Source organism: Cebus imitator, unplaced genomic scaffold (assembly GCF_001604975.1).
Source record: "Cebus imitator isolate Cc_AM_T3 unplaced genomic scaffold, Cebus_imitator-1.0 Scaffold217, whole genome shotgun sequence".
Lineage (NCBI taxonomy): Eukaryota > Metazoa > Chordata > Mammalia > Primates > Cebidae > Cebus > Cebus imitator.
In genome coordinates, this window is record NW_016107532.1 from 105,356 (window position 1) to 123,857 (window position 18,502).

Here is an 18,502-nt window from a genome sequence, read left to right on the forward strand (position 1 = left end):
TCAGCCTCCTGAGTAGCTGGGATTACAGGCACACGCCACCATGCCCAGCTAATTTTTGTATTTTTAGTAGAGACGGGGTTTCACCATGTTGACCAGGATGGTCTCGATCTCTTGACCTAGTGATCCACCAGCCTCGGCCTCCCAAAGTGCTGGGATTACAGGCGTGAGCCACCGCGCCCGGCCTATTTTTCATTTCTTAAATCACCTATACATACTATTGGCCATAAACATTTGGAGCTTAAAGAACTGGTATGTTCAGAAGCAAAGGAAAAACACTATGTGAAGTGAGGCTTATCAGAATTGACTACAGGAACAGACTCCTGGAAAAGATGGTAGCCACACAACTGAAAATTTTATTTGCCCACAAAGCCTAAAAGTTTTCATTGAACTTGACGAATGCCAGAATAATACTCACCTTATTTATTCATATTCTCTTAAGAATGCAGGGCGGTGGCTCACGTCTATAATCCCACCACTTTGGGAGGCCAAGGCGGGTGGGATCACTTGAGGCCAGGAGTCAACACCAGCCTGACCAACATGGTGAAACCCTGTCTCTACTAAAACTACAAAAATTAGCCAGGCGTGGTGGCACATGCCTGTAATCCCAGCTACCTGGGAAGCTGAGGCGGGAGAACTGCTTGAACTGGGAAGTCAGAGGTCGTAGGAAGCTGAGACTGCGCCACTGCACTATAGCCTGGGTGAGAGTGAGACTCCATTTCAAAAAAAAGAAAAAAGCAAACATCTCTAGGGAGATTAAAGCTTTATCCAACAATCACATATTACCAGCAAAATAAAGTACTTGAGAGGTAGGGCAGCAGGCCTGCGCAAAGTCCTGAGCACAGAAAGGCTGAGGCACAAAAAGAGATGAACGAAAATGCCAAAGACAAAATGTAAAATGTGTCTCATTTAAAAGGTTATTTAGGACTGACTCTCTGTGCTCAGGAGCAGGGGAGGAAACATTCTATTCTCTCTCTTGAAGCACAGGTCCTTTACTCCTAGGACCAGAAACTCAGACACTGCCACACTGCAGCTGCGATGTACCAGTTGTGTGAGCTGGCCTAGGCATTTGACAAACTCTTAAACAGTTTCTGCTCTCAGAAAGTGTTTTGAACGCATTTGTAATTTAGGGACAGCATGGATTCAGATGACTCTAGGTTTGATTTGCTAGAATGCCTCACTCAGCTTTAGACTGGAGCACACCTGGAAGAAGGCAATCAGTGTGGTCAGAGGTCTGAGATCTCAGGCTGCAAGGAATAGTTAAGAGGCACTATACATTTATTGCTTTAAAGACACCACACATTCCACTCCCCCACCAAAAGAAAAGTTTTGGGAGGGAAGAGCAGTAGAGAGAATAGTAACCATCTTTCAGATTAAATTTACTCCTAAGTGTCCTATGGGGTAGAAATGAGAGAGAGAGATTTCAGCACAAAGGAAGCAAGAGCTTTTCAACACAGATGTTGTTGAAAGAGTGCTAAGACCAGATGAATTTTAGTATCTCACAATTCCTATCTGTACCTCATAAATCCCACATCCTTCCTGCGACCCAACTTTCCTGTCAAGTTTTTATGTTATCTGCTCCGGGATTGCTGAAATGTTTTGGTTAAACCAAGAGCAATCTAAAGTGAACCCAGCCCCTCACCTGCATTGCCAGATCTAGGAGTTCCTTAGAAACATGTTGATTGGCGCCTTCCAAGTTCCGGACCAGGTCACCAGCAAAATTGCTGTCCTTGGGAGTGAGTAGGGTATAGGCTACACCTTTCTCACCCGCTCTTCCTGTGCGGCCAATCCTATGTGTGTGGGTATCAATGTCTCGTGCCACATCATAGTTAATGACAGTCTTAATTGAAGGAATGTCCAGACCACGGGCTGAAATAAAAAGCAACTGAATTCTTTTATTCTTCATCTGTAGTCAAAAGATCAAAGTAAACAGAAATGCTAGTGCTCTAAGAAGTCACATTTCCCTTATCTAGGCAAAGTGCATGGGGAGTTTGGTGAGCTGAGATACAGGCATGTTAAGTCACCACTCAAAAACAAATGTCACCACCATAGATTCTATGATGCTAGGCCTTCTAGTGTAAGGGATTTTGCATTAATAATCGGGCATGCCCTCTTCTCTTGCACTGGGAATGTATTTTTAAAATGTGTCTTGAAGCTGAGTTCTCTCTCCTTTCTGTGAAAAATTACCAATGTTTAAGGGTAGTTATTAAAACTTGGCAGAACAAAGCCAGAAATCATATTCCAAAAACTCTTCTCATCCTGAGTGAAGTATGCCCAATTAACCTGTAGACAGTAAATCAATGTAAAATATCTACTATATTCAGACATACAATAGGGCATTCATTGCCTTTTTTCCCCAAGTGACTTCTAGCTGTAGGGATTCTTTGGTGAGAGAGAAATACTGTGCGAAAAGTGGCATCCAGAGCTCCAGACTGATCCCTGTGCTGACTGCTGCTTCCTTGGGGATTGGGGTGGGAGTGGTCAGTCAGGCCAATAGTCTTTCCATCAGACTGTTCAGACATTACAGGTCTTATATAAGACGACACAGTACCCTTATAGCCTAGGAACTTAAGGTTGTTGAAAAATTCATACTCTACCTGCAACATCTGTGGCCACCAGGACTGGGATGTCCTTTTTCTTAAAGTCTGAAATGACCTTATTTCTCTCACTCTGATCCATGTCCCCATGGAGCAGCCCAAGATTATGACCCTCCTGCTTAAGGTTATTGGCTAGCTCTTCAGCATTGGCCTTCTTAGTAACAAAGAGGAGAACACTCCCTGAAGAGGTAAACTCCACCAGACGCCTGGTAAGCCAGTTCCATTTACTAGGTCCAGAATGGAGAATCTCCACAATCTGTGTCACATCTTCATTTGCCTAAGAAGGAAGAAATGAAATAGATGATTGTGACATTGGAGCCACAGGCCGCCACCTCAACAAGGCTAGACATTATATTTTCTACCTGCAGCAAGAAGATCTAGAACCATCCCAGTTCTCCGTGGGCGTTACTTCAGCAAGTCAAGTGCAGCTCAAACTCACCTCTCCTTTTCAATCACCTTGCTCTCCACCTAGTATACATACCTAATTTGTACAGCCCACTACTTTGTAGAGCTTTCCTTAACAATAATCATGCCAAGCAGTTGAAGGATTCTCTAAGCAGCCATAACTGAATTCCAAGTCCCAATTCAGAGAAATTTTCCACATAGCACATATGTCCAGGTAAGAAATGAAACCTGATTTTTGCCAGGCCTTTCAGGTCACCCTGTCCCCGCTGTGTAGGCCTCCTCCCACAATAACTAAAACTTCAGTTCCAACCTAACACACAGTAGTATGCTTCCAGGAAGATCTTTTGGTTTTGAAGCCTTTTTTAAAAACCAATTATAAAGTTTTAAGACATTCACACAAATAAAAGCAAAATGAACAAAATCAACTCGTACCCATCACCTAGCTTCAATGATTGCCAACATTTTGCCAGTCTTGTTTCGTCTATCCTCACAACTTGCAAAACAGCAAATCTCAAACATGTTGCCTCATCTATAAACATAACATCTTTTTTTTAATCTCAATAGTGAGAAATTAATTCTGTGTTCCATAATATGAGAAATATACTCATTAAGGTCCCATCAAGCCCTGCTTAGTTAGGGTTACCTCTCCAATATCTCCCTGTACCACTCGAATAGGGTCGATCAGGATGTCTCTGGCCAACTTTTCAATCTTTTTCCGAAAAGTTGCACTGAATAGGAGAGCTAAAAGGTAAGATATATTCCGTCAGAGAAACAATATGTTATCTTTATGAACATCCATTATGTTTCTTTGGCATTCAGGATTATGCAGTTTTATTTACATAAGCTCACCCCCCCATCCTGGCCAACACGGTGAAACCCCATCTCTACTAAACAAAAATTAGCCGGGTGTGGTGGCACTCATCTGTAGTCCCAGCTACTCAGGAGGCTGAGGCAGGAGAATCACTTGAACCCAGCAGGCAGAGGTTGCAGTGAGCCGTGATCACACCACTGCACTCCAGCCTGGCAACAGAGCGAGACTCCATCTCCCCAGAAAAAAAAAAAAAAATTGATTTACTAGAGAAAGATTTGGTCTTATTCTATTTTTATTACATTTCTAATTAAGAGAAGTTGTCATTATGGTTCAGAAAAAGACTTCTGATTTCAAATCAGCAGATCTGTACTGTACACTGCTTCTACCCACTGATAAAACTATATAATTTAGGGCAACTCATTTAATTTCTGAGCCTTGGTTTTATCATCTATAAAAAGGAACAAGTGGCTGGGCACGGTAGCTCATGCCTGTAATCCTGGCACTTTGGGAGGCCAAGATGGGCAGATCACCTGAGGTCAGAAGTTCAAGACCAGCCTGACCAACATGGAGAAACCCTGTCTCTACTAAAAATACAAAAATTAGCTGAGCATCATGGCAAATGCCCATAATCCCAGCTACTCAGGAGGGATTACAAGTAGCTACTGAGGCAGAATAGCTTGAATCCGGGAGGTGGAGGTTGCCGTGAGCCAAGATCACGCCATTGCACTCTAGCCTGGACAACAAAAGTGAAACCCCCATCTCAAAAAAAAACATAAAAGGAACAAGTTATATCTAGTGCTCTCTAAGATCCTGTCCAGCTAAACTCATTACCTCCCTCATTATGATTCTCACCAATACACACGATAATTTTACTTCCATAACTCTGAGTGCTTATAAGAGTCCTTTTTAAGTTCAAATTTGCTTTAACAAAGGTGCTTCATACATACTCTGTCTGTCAGGACGAACATGACTTGCTATGGATCGAACCTGGTACTCTGGAAGAAGCAGAACAGTAAAATTAGTATTATAACCTGAAATACAGTTTGGGAAGCCTGAAAAAAGCTGTTTCAAGTCTACACAAGAAATTATAAGAATTAAGGAAAATTAGAAACTACAGGCCAGGCATGGGTGGCTCATGCCTGTAATCCTAGTACTTTGAGAGGCTGACGCGGACAAATCACTTGAGGTCAGGAGTTTGAGAACAGCCTGGCCAACGTGGCTATCTCTACTAAAAACACCAAAAAATTAACTGAGCATGGGGTGGGCACCTGTAAACCCTACTACTCAAGTGGCTGAGGAGAACCACTTGAACCTGTAAGGTGGAGGTTGCAGTTAAGCCGAGATTTCGCCACTGCACTCCAGCCTGGGTGACAGAGTTGAGACTCCATCTCAAAAAAGAAACAAGAAACTCCTAGACATATTATTCAGCATAAAACTGAAAAACTTTCCCTCCATCCAACCGGGGTAGGTCTAGCACTGTTCCAATCATTAAAGATAGCTATGAAGATAGGAAAACAAAGGGCCTTGAATGATGTGACATTCACCTACCCGAGAATACAGAACTTAACGTCTATGATCAAAGACATATGAATAAAAATAAAGACAGAGAAAATATTCCCCTTATATACAAAGACACTTTGAATTTTCTGAACCCAATAAAACCTAACATACTTGTCCAGAGAAAACTCCTAAAAATGTTTGTCTTAGCTATTACACTTCTACAGTCTAACCCTATCCAGGAGTATTTTTAGCTTCTCTCATGCTGAAAAAAAAAAGTCTAGAAAGACATGGAAAAAAAACTAATATTATGAGGATGGAGACAGAAGAAACTGGTATTCAAGGCATACCAAATCCCATGTCAAACATTCGATCTGCTTCATCAAACACAAGGTAAGAGACTCTTTGAAGATTGGTAGCTTTCTTTTTCACATGATCAATCAGTCGACCCTAGGAGATCCACAAAATGAACAGCAAGTATAATTATAGGCATTCACAGGGACTTTCTAAGCAGTTGTACTCCTAGCAAAAGTGCTAATTCTCTAGTCTCAGACTGTAAGATACTGGTCCAACAGCCACATTATGCACTTAGCTCAAAAGAATAGAAATTTTGAAACCTCAATTGGCTTCTTCCTTGACATTGTGATTTAAATTCTGTGGGAAAGTGGGCAGAAACATTTTTTGAGACATTCTAAAATGACCTGATTTAAAGGATATTGACAGGTTTTAATGTTTAAACTATACTCTTCTAGGCTGTTCTGACCATATAAATCTTTCTGATTCTTGATGAACTTGGTAATCATTTTGTGGGAGAGCATAAGTAAAACTATTTGACATAGAGGGAATTTGTAGCTACTAGCCTATATGTCACAAAGACTCTTAATGGACTGCTAATTTAGCCACCAAAGTGAAAACCACAGGCTGCCATTCATCAGGATATTCTCAACTCTGCTTTACCACATTTTAGGGGAAATTCCCTGCAAAACTAACTGTGTTTTCCATACCAAGGGAGGCTGAGAAGCCATTTAAACAAAAGGCATACTCACTGGGGTACACACGACAATCTCTGCCCCTTCCTGAAGGGCCTTGGCCTGCTCCCACATACTCCCTCCTCCATACACGGCCACTGATCGAAGATTATATGCTTTTCCAAACCGCTTACACTCTGCATGGATCTACAAAGTTGTTAATAATATATTAACAAACTGTGACAATAACAAATATCTCTGTCACAACCCAAATGAAGCTCCGAAAAACAGAATGTGATGCCATGCTTTAAAATCATGGCTTTATTCATAAAGGTATAAATGAATAAAATACCATTATCACATCTCAACAGATTATCTAAAATCTTACCTTACTCATTTTACCCCCTTTTCTTCCTGATCCTGTCATTGTTTTTCTACCAAGACAAATAAATTCACCCTACAGAAAAACTGTCAGCTTATAATACAGTCTCCATATCACAAGAGATTTTTCCTCTTAAAAACAGCAGTTTTGGTCAGGTGTGGTGGCTCACACTTGTAATACAAGCACTCTGGGAGGCCAAGGCAGGCAGATCACGTGAGGTCAGGAGTTAGAGACCAGCCTGGCCAACACAATGAAACCCTGTCTTTACTAAAAATACAAATATTATCCAGGCGTGCTGGCAGGCGCCTGTAATCCCAGCTACTCCAGAGGCTGAGGCAGGAGAATCACTTGAACCTGGGGGCTGGAGGTTGCAGTGAGCTGAGATCGCACCTGGGCAACAGAGTGAGACTCCAGCCTGGGCAACAGAGCAAGACTCTGTCTCAAAAAAAATAAAAAAATAAAAACAAACAGTAGTTTTGGCCAGGCACAGTGGCTCACACCTGTAACCCCAGCACTTTGGGAGGCCGAGGCAGGCAGATCACTTGAGGTCAGGAGTTCGAGACCAGCCTGGCCAACATGGTGAAACTGAATCTCTACTAAAAATACAAAAATTAGCCGGCTGTGGTAATGTGCACCCATAATCCCAGCTACTCGGGAGGCTGAGGCAGGAGAATTGCTTGAACCTGGGGGTTGCAGTGAGCTGAGATCATGCAGCTGCACTCCAGCCTGGGCAAAAGAGTGAAACTCTGTCTCAAAAAAAAAAAATAAATAAAAACAGTAGTTTTTAAGGGAAAGTACATATTTGGTTATACAGAAAATATTTAACACAAAATATTTTCCAAAACTTCCTGGCAGCACAACACTGTGAGTGAATATACTTAATGCCACTGAACTGTACATTAAAAATGGTCAAGATAATCAATTTTGTGTGTATGTTATTACAATTAAAAAAAAATTTCCTGGTCATTCTACCTCACTTCACTGGCTGGTCCCTAGCTAGTCCACATATGGAAGAAGGCATTCTATTGAAAGCACATACCTGCTGGCAAAGCTCCCTGGTAGGACACACAATCACTGCAATTGGTCCATCGCCTGGTTCCAACTCCTTCTGGTCCATTATATGAATCAACATGGGCCAAATAAAGGCTGCAGTTTTCCCACTACCTGTTTTGGCAATACCAATCATGTCTCTACCACTTAATGCCACAGGCACGCCCTGGAGAAAAAGTAAAATATAACCACTCTAAAATTTCAATTCTAAAGATGTACTGAAGCAAATCTGGGGGAAGGATAAATGACTACTAATGATATTTATTTGCAATGGAACAAAACATATCCTGGGCAATGCATACCAGTTTTGAAATAGAAATATTAGTATCTGACATTCTCATGAACTTCTTGATTTAGAGAAAATGACATCATTTTTGTTATGTGGATGTCAGTCACCATTTACAGAATAGAAACAACACCGTTTTGCTTAAAATATAGGCGGCTCACACTTGTAATCCCAGAACTTTGGGAGGCCAAGAAAGGCAGACTGCCTGAGCTCAGGAGCTTGAGACTAGCCTGGGCAACACGGTGAAACTCCATTTCTACTAAAATACAAAAAATTAGCCAGGCATGGTGGCGTGCGCCTGTAATCCCATCGACTTGGGAGGCTGAGGCAGGAGAATTGCTTGAACATGGGAGGCAGAAATGGCAGTGAGCCAAGACTGTGCCACTGCACTCCAGCCTGGGTGACAGATCGAGGCTCCGTCTCCCCGCCAACCCCACACAGTTTTTTTTTAAACAACACACACAGAAAAATCACAATTTATAATGAAGGGTTGCTAAAATGTTTTAAACCTCCCCCCCTTGAGAAGGTACAGACTATCTCATTCATATAAAGAAAATGAGAATTTCCTGCATAAGAATGAATAAATCCCGTAATGGGAACAAGAAGCTAAAACTTTCAGTAATGAATGAAAATTTTCAGGTCACAGACAGAGGAATTCTAGTCATTGACAGTGCTAAATACGTCCATATACAAACCTTTTTGGTTAGGTTTAGGCCTAATAAATTATTTTCTTCATATCGTATTTTCAGATACAAAAGAATATTTGCCAGCTATTTAGTGACTTCTTAGAGTGATAAATACCTCTATCCTTATCAATACAGTTCTACACTAAACACTGTTTTACTGCTGTGATTTGTTTTTAAAATAATATAGTCATGAAAGATTATCCTACTTTATTTTCCTTGTATTATGCTGTACTTACCTGGCACTGTATTGGAGTGGGCTGTGTGTATTCAGATTTCCGAATCTGGTGCATAAGTTGTTCATCAAACCCAAAATGAGCAAAGCTACTTCCTGGTCTAGGAGGTGCAGCACCAGAGACCTAGAGATAAAGACAACTCCCCAGAGTGACTTGTACTTCAACATTAACAGCATTTGAAGTTCAAGAATACTTACCTGGATCTAGCATTTTACTTGGAGTATGAAGTGAAAATACAAGTCTATAAGCCAAAATCATACAATGAAAAGGCAAAACCTCAAATGGTAACAAATATAAACCTCATATTAAAAACTCCACTATAAATATTGCCAAGATAATTGTCATATAATTTTAAATGATTAAAAATCTCTTAAATCAAAATTTTCTCATAACATAAGGAAAAAAGAAAAAACGTGGTTCAATGAATTGGGAAGTCATTAATGTTCTTTCTTTTGCCATTTTGCATAAATATTAACCAGATGGTAGGAAAAAAAAACATATCAGCCGGGCACAGTGGCTCACGCCTGTAATCCTAACACTTTGGAAGGCTGAGGTGGGTGGATCACCCGAGGTCAGGAGTTCAAAACCAGCCTTGGCCATCATGGTGAAACCCCATCTTTAACAACAACAACAAAAAAAACCATATCTTATTCTTGACAATTCCAAGTAGGCTCCAAATAAGACAAATCTACATATACTGTCTACAAAGATATAATCTGCCGCCTCCATTTTCAGCTATGCCTGATGAACTACATCTCACTTACTGATGGCCCAGCCACTGTGAAGCACTGTTGAAATGGTACCCAGGTGAAGAATGGAGCTTATAACTTTCATTTTGTCCCCAACAGTGGTAACCTTTGATTGATTTTCTGGTGATGCTAATATTTCCAGTCAGGATTTCATGGATTTTACTTAAAAATTTTCTTGAGGCATTGGGAAGGTGAGTAACCTCGGAAAACAGACATGCGTACACACACACACACACATACACATATTCCTCCTGGAAAACAGGAGTTTAAACATTGTGTAGCAACTTATAAGGTGCACACAGGCAAAAAAGGTGTCTATACTAGAGTAGATAGCATAGCATAGTTTTTCTGTGTGTTTCATTTGAAATCTACCAGTATCTTAAACCAATGTGGCCAATGTGCAGCCCAAAACTTTTTGGTGGACAATTTAAACCATTCTGAAATTAGTATATGCATGTTTTCAAAAGGTATTAATTTATTCTAATTTTTAAAATAAAGCATACTACCTATAATTTGATAGACAAGTTTACCTTAATTTCAAAACATTCTAAGATATCATATGTTAACATCTATTAATCTTGTTTCCTTTTCCTTTAGATAGGGACTCCCACCCTTCATCACTAGCCCATCCAGCACAGAACATACAAAACTGATTGACAAATGAAAGAAGAAAATGATCCTATCCTCAAACAGCATCTAGAAGACTAAAACAATCAAACTAAGAGACATGAACACATCTAGAAGACTAAAAAATCAAACTAAGTGACATGAACACAGGGGATATAATAATTACTCTGGCAAAGACAGTTCAGAGACCATTAGAAAAGAAACTCAAGGTTATTAGTTTAAATAACCAATAATACTCAATCTAGACTAATTAACATTAATAGAAGAATATTAAGCTTAATGATTTCTTACCCGAAGATTGAGCTTATGGCGGAGATCTATTAACTGCTGTGGAGTGAGGTTGGTTATCTCTTCATGCTCATTGTAAAAATTTTTTTCAAATGGTGGATAGTCAATCTGCAGGTCCAATTATTCAAAGTTAGTCTAGAATTCAAGAGTCAATCCTGTAAGTTTGATTTTAATGCAAAATAATATTTTCCAAATATTACACAAGTAAAGCCATTCCAGCTAGAAAGAGCAACAAAAATTAACCTATTTTCAACGTAGATCCTAAAAAGTACAGCTAATTTGTTTTCTATTCCTATTTTCAGTATAAAGACCAACCTACTTCTTTTTTTGTTGTTGAGACAGAATCTCATTCTATCACCGAGGCTGTGGTGCAGTGGTGCAATCTTGGCTCACTGGAGCCTCAGCCTCCCGGATTCAAGCAATTCTCATGCTGCCTCAGCCTCCTGAGTAGCTGGGATTACAGGCATGAGTCACTGTGCCTGGCCTAACACCAACCTACTTCCTAAAGAGACTCTTAAGGAAACCTCGAATTTGAACAACCTTGAAGCAGACTAAGGATTTCTATAATACCAACGACCTCAGAGGACAGAGAAGATATTTCACCATATGACATTTAAATATGTTTTAAATTTAGCTGTTTAACCTAGCTCTAGGGATTTAAAAACACTCCTAATATTTCTTTTAGAGGTATCTCTGCTTTTAGAAGGAGTTCTATTCTGTTTAAAAACATGGAGTTGTTTATAACTGTTAAAAAATGTATGGCCAAGCATTGCCAATTCCAGAGAGAGTAGAAGTCACTTCTATTATTCTTTTCATAGCTTACTGTACTAGGGATACAAAACATAAGCACATCGCTACCTATCAATTTGGCTAAATGATTTTTTATAAACATTTTTTTCCCCTAGGCTTGTCAGTCAATAAAAACATTTTTTTTGTAAGAGACAGGGTATTGGTATGTTGCCCAGGCTAGACTCAACTCCTGGGCTCAAGTGATCCTCCTGCCTCTGCCTCTCCAGTAGCTGGGACTCCAAGCATGTGCCACCATGCTTGGCTCTTCAGCTTATTTTTAAGAATATTAACATTCTATAGGCAGTCAAAAAACTTGTAATTCTGGATACATCAAAAAAGTTGGTGAGAAAAGTGACACTGTCTTATATTTTCGCAAATCTCTTTATTAATGTCTGACTTAAATAACTCCTACTATATTCAAATTGTTGCAATAGCTTGGCTTTATTTAAGCCTATAAGAAAATCTGGCCTCCAGGCCTGGAGTAGTGACTCATGCCTGTAATCTCAGCACTTTGGGAGGCCAAAGGTGGATGGATCACTTGAGGTCAAGAGTTCGAGACCAGCCTGGCCAACATGGTGAAAGCCCATCTCTACCAAAACTACGGAAATTAGCCGGGTGTGGTAGCACGCGCCTGTAATCCCAGCTACTCAGGAGGCTGAGACAAGAGAATCTCTTGAACCCAGGAAGAGGAGGTTGCAGGGAGCCAAGGTCACGTCACTGCACTCTAGCCTGGGCGACAGAGCGTTTCACCAAGCCGTCCAGGTTTGTATCAAATTCCTGAGCTCAAGTGATCCACCTGCCTCAGCCTCCCAAAGTGCTGAAATTACAGACGTGAGCCAATGCATCTGACCAAAAGCTTGAATGTCTATCATTGGTAATAAATACTTTCAATTGTTTTCCTTGAAGTGTCATTGATTTTGTCCAATGAAAATCGTGTTCTATGAAAAAAAGTAGCTAGTTCACCTTACAACTCAAACACGTAAGGGCTTTTCTTCAAAAGACTATCATAGTTTGGTACATAACAGAAATGCTTTATGCGCACTTTCCATTTTATCGCACAGAATAAAAAGACATGTAGTTCAAGGGTTACAATTTAATAATTTTTACTGTTTCATAAGGACATTCTTTCTTTCTTTCTTTTTTGAGATGGAGTGTTGCTCTTGTTGCCCAGGCTGGACTGCAATGGCACGATCTTGGCTTACCACAACCTCTGCCTCCCAGGTTCACGCGATTCTCCTGCCTCAGCCTCTGGAGTAGCTGGGATTATAGACATGTGCCACCACACCCGGCTAATTTTATATTTTTAATGGAGACGGGGTTTCTCCATGTTGGTCAGGCTGGTCTAGAACTCCCAACCTCAGGTGAACCGCCCACCTTGGCCTCCCAAAGTGTTGGGATTACAGATGTGAACCACTGTGCCCAGCCATAAGGGCATTCTTTTTTTTTTTTTTTTGAGACGGAGTTTCGCTCTTGTTGCCCAGGCTGGAGTGCAATGGTGCGATCTCGGCTCACCGCAACCTCCGCCTCCTGGGTTCAGGCAATTCTCCTGCCTCAGCCTCCTGAGTAGCTGGGATTACAGGCACGAGCCACCATGCCCAGCTAATTTTTTTTTATTTTTAGTAGAGACGGGGTTTCACTACGTTGACCAGGATGGTCTCGATCTCTTGACCTCGTGATCCACCCGCCTCGGCCTCCCAAAGTGCTGGGATTACAGGCGTGAGCCACCGCGCCCGGCTCCATAAGGGCATTCTTAAGTGAAACTGGCTTTTTTCTTTTTTAACTGCAATGGTCTGACAGGAGAGAATATGCCTAATAGAATAGTTCGGTGCCAATGGCTTGATTCATGCTAAGGCATCAGCAGTTTTACTTATCACTGCTTTTACACCAACAATGCAAATGTTGATGCAGTAACAAAGGAAAATAATCTTGGTATGATAAAAATTGTTTGGACTTTGTAGGTTCCCTGGAAGGGGTCCTTGATCCACACTGAGAACCACTGCTCTAGCATCAGTGTATCTAAGATCTCTGCTGAAATTTAACCTGGATGAAAGACTGATATTTTTTCAAGTGGGTATACTGATGTCCTCATTCCTTAAGGATCCTGTAATTACTGGTTCCACTTTGAAGACACAGCCTCTCATCTGCCCCAGATCTGGGACCAAGAGTAAAAATGCATAGCAATTTTAAAAAAAGTGCAGATGGGTGCAGTGACTCACATCTATAATCCCAGCACTTTGGAAGGCCAAGGCAGGTGGATCACTTGAGGTCAGGAGTTCAAGACCAGCCTGGACAACATGGTGAAACCCAATCTCTACTAAAAATACAAAAAATGGCTAGCATGATGGTGGGCGCCTGTAGCCCTAGCTACTTGGGAGGCTGAGGCAGGAAAATTGCTTAAACCCAGGAGGCGGAGGCTGCAGTGAACCAAGAATTGCGCCATTACACTCCAGCCTAGGTGAACGGGCAAGACTCAGTCTAGAAAAAAAACAACAAAAAAATAAATGCAAGCCAGGTGCAGTGGCATGTACCTGTAGTACTAGCTACTCAGGAGGCTGAAGTGAAAGAATTGCTTGAGCCCAGGAGTTTGAGGCCAGACTGGGCAATACAGCAAAAACAACAACAACAAAAAACAGTAAACACAGGCCCAAAATGTTCCCAGTTTGAAAGATGTCACAGCCGCGTGCAATGGCTCACACACGTAATCCCAGCACTTTGGGAAGTCAAAGCAGGCAGATCACCTGAGATCAGGAGGTCAAGACCAGCCTGGCTAACATAGCATAACCCAATCTCTACCCAAAAATATTTTTAAAACATTAGCCAGGCGTGGTAGTGGGCGCCTGTAATCCCAGCTACTTGGGAGGCTAAGTAAGGCAGGGAGAATCTCTTGAACCTAGGAAGCAGAGGTTGCAGTGAGCCAAGATCATGCCACTGCATTCCAGCCTGGGCGACAGAGAGAGACTACGTCTTAAAAAATAAATAAATAAAGATGTTAAGTATTGATTCTGGAAAACAAGTACAATTATTTGAAGAAAAAAAAAAGTTTTAATTCCAAAGTCAAATGTAAGTGATTCGGCTATACCTCAGAGCAAGATAGGCTATAAAGCTTCATGGAATTTGTGGCTCAACCACTTAGTAGAGACAACAAGACGCATATGCCCATGATTAAGAATACTCCACTACTGGGAAAACCTAAATGTTAAAAGTTGAAGAAAATTGTACTGGCATGAAACAAGAATCAAATTCAGCAAGAAACACCATACCTCTGAATGATCGATGGGGGGAAGTGGATCAATGATTTTTTTGGTAGGTGCAATCGGATTTCCATCACTATCATATTCTAGATTGTCTTCCTCTTCCTCCTGAACCACACCAGCAGTTGGGTTTTCTGCCATGTATCGAAAATAAGCTTCCTGCAGGAAAGCACAAGAACATAATCACACCCAAGTACAACTGAGATATTTCTGCTTCTGTAATTAGTGCACACAGTGTACCAGATGACTGCACAGTTACAATACCTACCAAGTAGGGCAAGACCCTTCTAGTAATGATTCCTTTAACAGTAGCAATATTCAGAAGAAATCAATTAAACAGTACTACAAAATGATGTAACTTGTGTAATAGAAGATTTACAAATCTGTCTCTTCCACAGCCTTCCTGGAGTGAGGTGTCTATCAACCCTGCCCAGAGCCATAGAACACATGCTGTGGATTTAATAATCCAAGTTTAGAAGTTAACACTAATCAGAAAGGTCACAAACCTGGAAAGGGCTACCACTCACTGATTCTCATCATTCCACAACTGAACAATGGGGAAGAAAATACTAACAGGCAGTAATTAATGTTCCATCTTGAAATACAAGAACCACAAACAGGACTCTTACTAAGAGGTAGAGGTTAGATGTTACCAGAGGTCATCAGTAGATCCCATACTACTCTACTACTTGATTTAACAGAATAAACATTAATTTTGGATTTAAAAAGAAGCAAACTGAATAAAGCTCACATTTGCTTTTGATGTCATAGTTGATGAAAAATTCCATCTTCAATATAAGGGAAAGCCATGTGAATCTATAAACTACCAATTGGTCACATAGGTACAAAAGGAGCAAATCAAATGACACTCCCTGCTGAATGTCAGGAATGGCCATTTCAAGTGAAGGCAAGCTCTAGCTTGTCCCCAGTATAGACTTTGCGGATAAAAATAAAAGATAGAAATACTGCATAGGAACTCACTTGGTCATCTTCCTCTTCAATGTCATCTCGAATACCCCTGGAAAAACAAGCGGAGAAACAAACTTCCCTGCAAATGTTCCACATACCCAGCTCCATACTTACAGCAGATTAGTGTCGAATTCCATACAGCACAGGAACTCTCAACACTAACAATAACAAAGCAGCAATGAGCACACTGTAAACTATCCACCCATTATATATATGTATAGCTTCACTCTATAATCTGCAGTTTGCATTTCTTTTAAATGGGATGATATGCTACCCCTGGAAACAGTAGTTACTAACAAGGTAATCAGACATAAAAACTTTCTGAAGACAGATACCAAATGATCCTAGTTTTGTGAATCCATACAAAAAATGCGGTTGTGAAAAGCATTTCATACCAAAAAGAAAAAAAAATTCCTGCATTTGGCATATACTATAAAGAAGGGCCCAGCCTTCTTATTGTCTCCAAAGTTTCTAGCTCTAGGATAAACAGTTTTCAGCCAAAAGCAGTTACCTTAGGGATGGAGACAGAGAAAAACTACATTAACTCCTTTATGAGTTTGGGGATAAAACTTCTAAATAGTTCACATAAAGAAGGGGGCCATTACCACCTGCTATATCTATCAGGAGCTATAGGGAAAGTATCATTGCTTAGTTCCCACAACCATCTCTTTGTAATCAGACTTTCTGCCACACCTAGAGCACTTGCTATTCCTAAGGCAACCAGCAAACACCACCACCAGTGTAGAGCAGGTGGAAGGGATACAACATACAGTGAATACCAAAAACATGGCTAAACCTCCATATAGCACAGGAACGCTGGGAAGGGACTGAAGCCCTAACTGCCAAGCACGGGGAGAAAAAGTCCCACTATGCCGGGGAGAAAAAGTCCCACTATGCCTGGTAGAAAAAGCTTTAGGAGTTTATTAATCAAGGTACAGAGGAGACTTTTCTTTCCCAGAAAATAAAATACTTCAAGCTCTGACTATGGTTGCTAAAGCACGATGTCACTCCCTAAATGAAATTAGGTATTAGGTATTACTACAGCCCTCCTTCTACACAGGTTTTTATACTGTGAATATTATTTTTCCATCTGTGTTGGTTGAATAAAAACCCCATAAGTGAACTCATGCAGTTCAAATCTGTGTTGTTCAAAATTTCAACTGTACATAGTTTTCATGATATAGTTGCCATTACTTCTCATAATCAACCATATAGGCATTAACCTATTTTATATTAATTATGAGACAAACTCAGAATAACGAGCCCAAACTTTAGTAATCATGCTCCCCTAAACTCTACTATAATTCATTTCTGTGTTTACTAAACAACTACTTACAGTCAAAAACCAAATACTATTCTACCAAAATGAACACTTTTTAATTATTGCAAATGTGAAGACTGTTGCCATCTCTATTTTTAAAGAAGTATTCAAGATATAGGAATAACTTCAAATAAAGACACTGTGTACTTCAGTATTTTTTCTTTATGAACTTTGGGGGAATAGGCTTTGCAATACTTAAGCAGTTTTCATGTAACCTTTGTGAGGAAGAAGAAAACAACTTACTTTACGTTTTTTCTTTCTTTGTCCTTTTCTTCAAGCCTCTTCATGTCTCTAGCTGCCTGATCCTAATGAAACAAAAGGCTGTGTAGAATCACATCAACTAAAAACACTGAAAGAAACAACTCTTAGATTGGAACAAGTGCCATAATAGCTTTAGCTATGTGTTTGACAAGTGCATTCTGACACAATCAAATTGCATTTTGACAATTATTTTTTAAAAAGAAATAACAAAATGCTCTAACATGGCTGTATATGAACTACATGATTTTTATCTGTAATAATATGCCACTCATGGAAAAATGAACAAAAATGCTTGCTTCACAAATACAATCTTTGGTTGCTTTTTATAAATTAATGATAAAATTACAGATGTAAAGTACTTTTAATTCAGGCAGATCAGCTTTCCTCAAAGTGTACCTTAAGACCTTATACAACTGACTCTGGAAGGGTGGTTCTCAACCTGGGGCAATTTTGCCCCTACGCAACATCTGGCAATGTCTAGAGATATTTTTAATTTGGGAGTGGGGTACAGCTGAGGCTACTGGTTTGCAGAGGCCAAGGATGGCTGCTAAACATTCTACAATACACAGAATAGCACCACAACAAATCCAGCACAAAATGACAACATTCTCAAGGCTGAAAACACTGCTCTACACCTACTAAATCGGAATTCTTGGGGCTGGAGCAAGTTAAATATATGTAGTTTTTACATTTTCCCTAGGCAATTCTTATATACCACAAATTGATGATCACTGATCTAAATTAATCATTTGTATTACACATTTAAAAATCAAGGTCAGAAGAATTAAGTAATTTTTCCCAAGGTTATACACATTCTGCACAACTTTTTCTCATTATAAAGCACCACGAGTTTTTCCAGCAATCTCAGATTTTTAAAAAATGCCACTAAATATACCATGGCATGGTTGAGTGTTCTATCAAACCAAATGTTCCTGATAAAGATAAATTGTTTTAAAGAGAAGCATGGCATACAAACAACCTACTTTTCAGAGGACTGAACCAGCTATAAGACTAGAAACTGAAGATGATATAAGCAATGTAACATAAGAAACAGGTCACCAACAGTGGTAGAACATATTGTTTAAGCCTACATAAATCTTTTTTCAGAACACTGGCTAAAAATAAATCACCTAGTTCAAGCACTAGAAAAGTTTATACTTCCTATAAAATTTGATGGCCTGGCACAGTGGCTCATGCCTGTAATCCCAGCACTTTGGGAGGCCGAGGTGGGCGGACCACAAGGTCAAGAGACAAAGACCATCCTGGCCAACATGGTGAAACCCCATCTCTACTAAAAATAGAAAAATTAGCGGGGCGTGGTGGCGCATGCCTGTA

At 40.2% G+C, this 18,502-nt stretch overlaps 1 protein-coding gene across 3 annotated transcripts in view; it reads right to left on the reverse strand.

Moving 5' to 3' along the window:
- Positions 1-18,502, reverse strand: part of DDX42 (DEAD-box helicase 42) — a 45,796-nt gene that overhangs the window by 4,174 nt on the left and 23,120 nt on the right. For 2 of the 3 annotated variants that reach the window (XM_037745956.1, XM_017549173.2), the window contains exons 3-14: positions 17,150-17,211; positions 15,598-15,634; positions 14,626-14,775; positions 10,580-10,684; positions 8,916-9,035; positions 7,697-7,873; positions 6,354-6,482; positions 5,658-5,757; positions 4,758-4,805; positions 3,643-3,740; positions 2,595-2,871; positions 1,640-1,866 (exon numbers count right to left, since the gene is read on the reverse strand). In XM_037745956.1, coding sequence (XP_037601884.1) covers positions 1,640-1,866; positions 2,595-2,871; positions 3,643-3,740; positions 4,758-4,805; positions 5,658-5,757; positions 6,354-6,482; positions 7,697-7,873; positions 8,916-9,035; positions 10,580-10,684; positions 14,626-14,775; positions 15,598-15,634; positions 17,150-17,193 — 1,512 coding nt within the window. In that variant the 5' untranslated portion in view covers positions 17,194-17,211. Of the gene's footprint in view, positions 1-1,639; positions 1,867-2,594; positions 2,872-3,642; positions 3,741-4,757; positions 4,806-5,657; positions 5,758-6,353; positions 6,483-7,696; positions 7,874-8,915; positions 9,036-10,579; positions 10,712-14,625; positions 14,776-15,597; positions 15,635-17,149; positions 17,214-18,502 lie in introns of those variants that run through there. The other variant, XM_017549174.2, reaches the window with a different exon arrangement.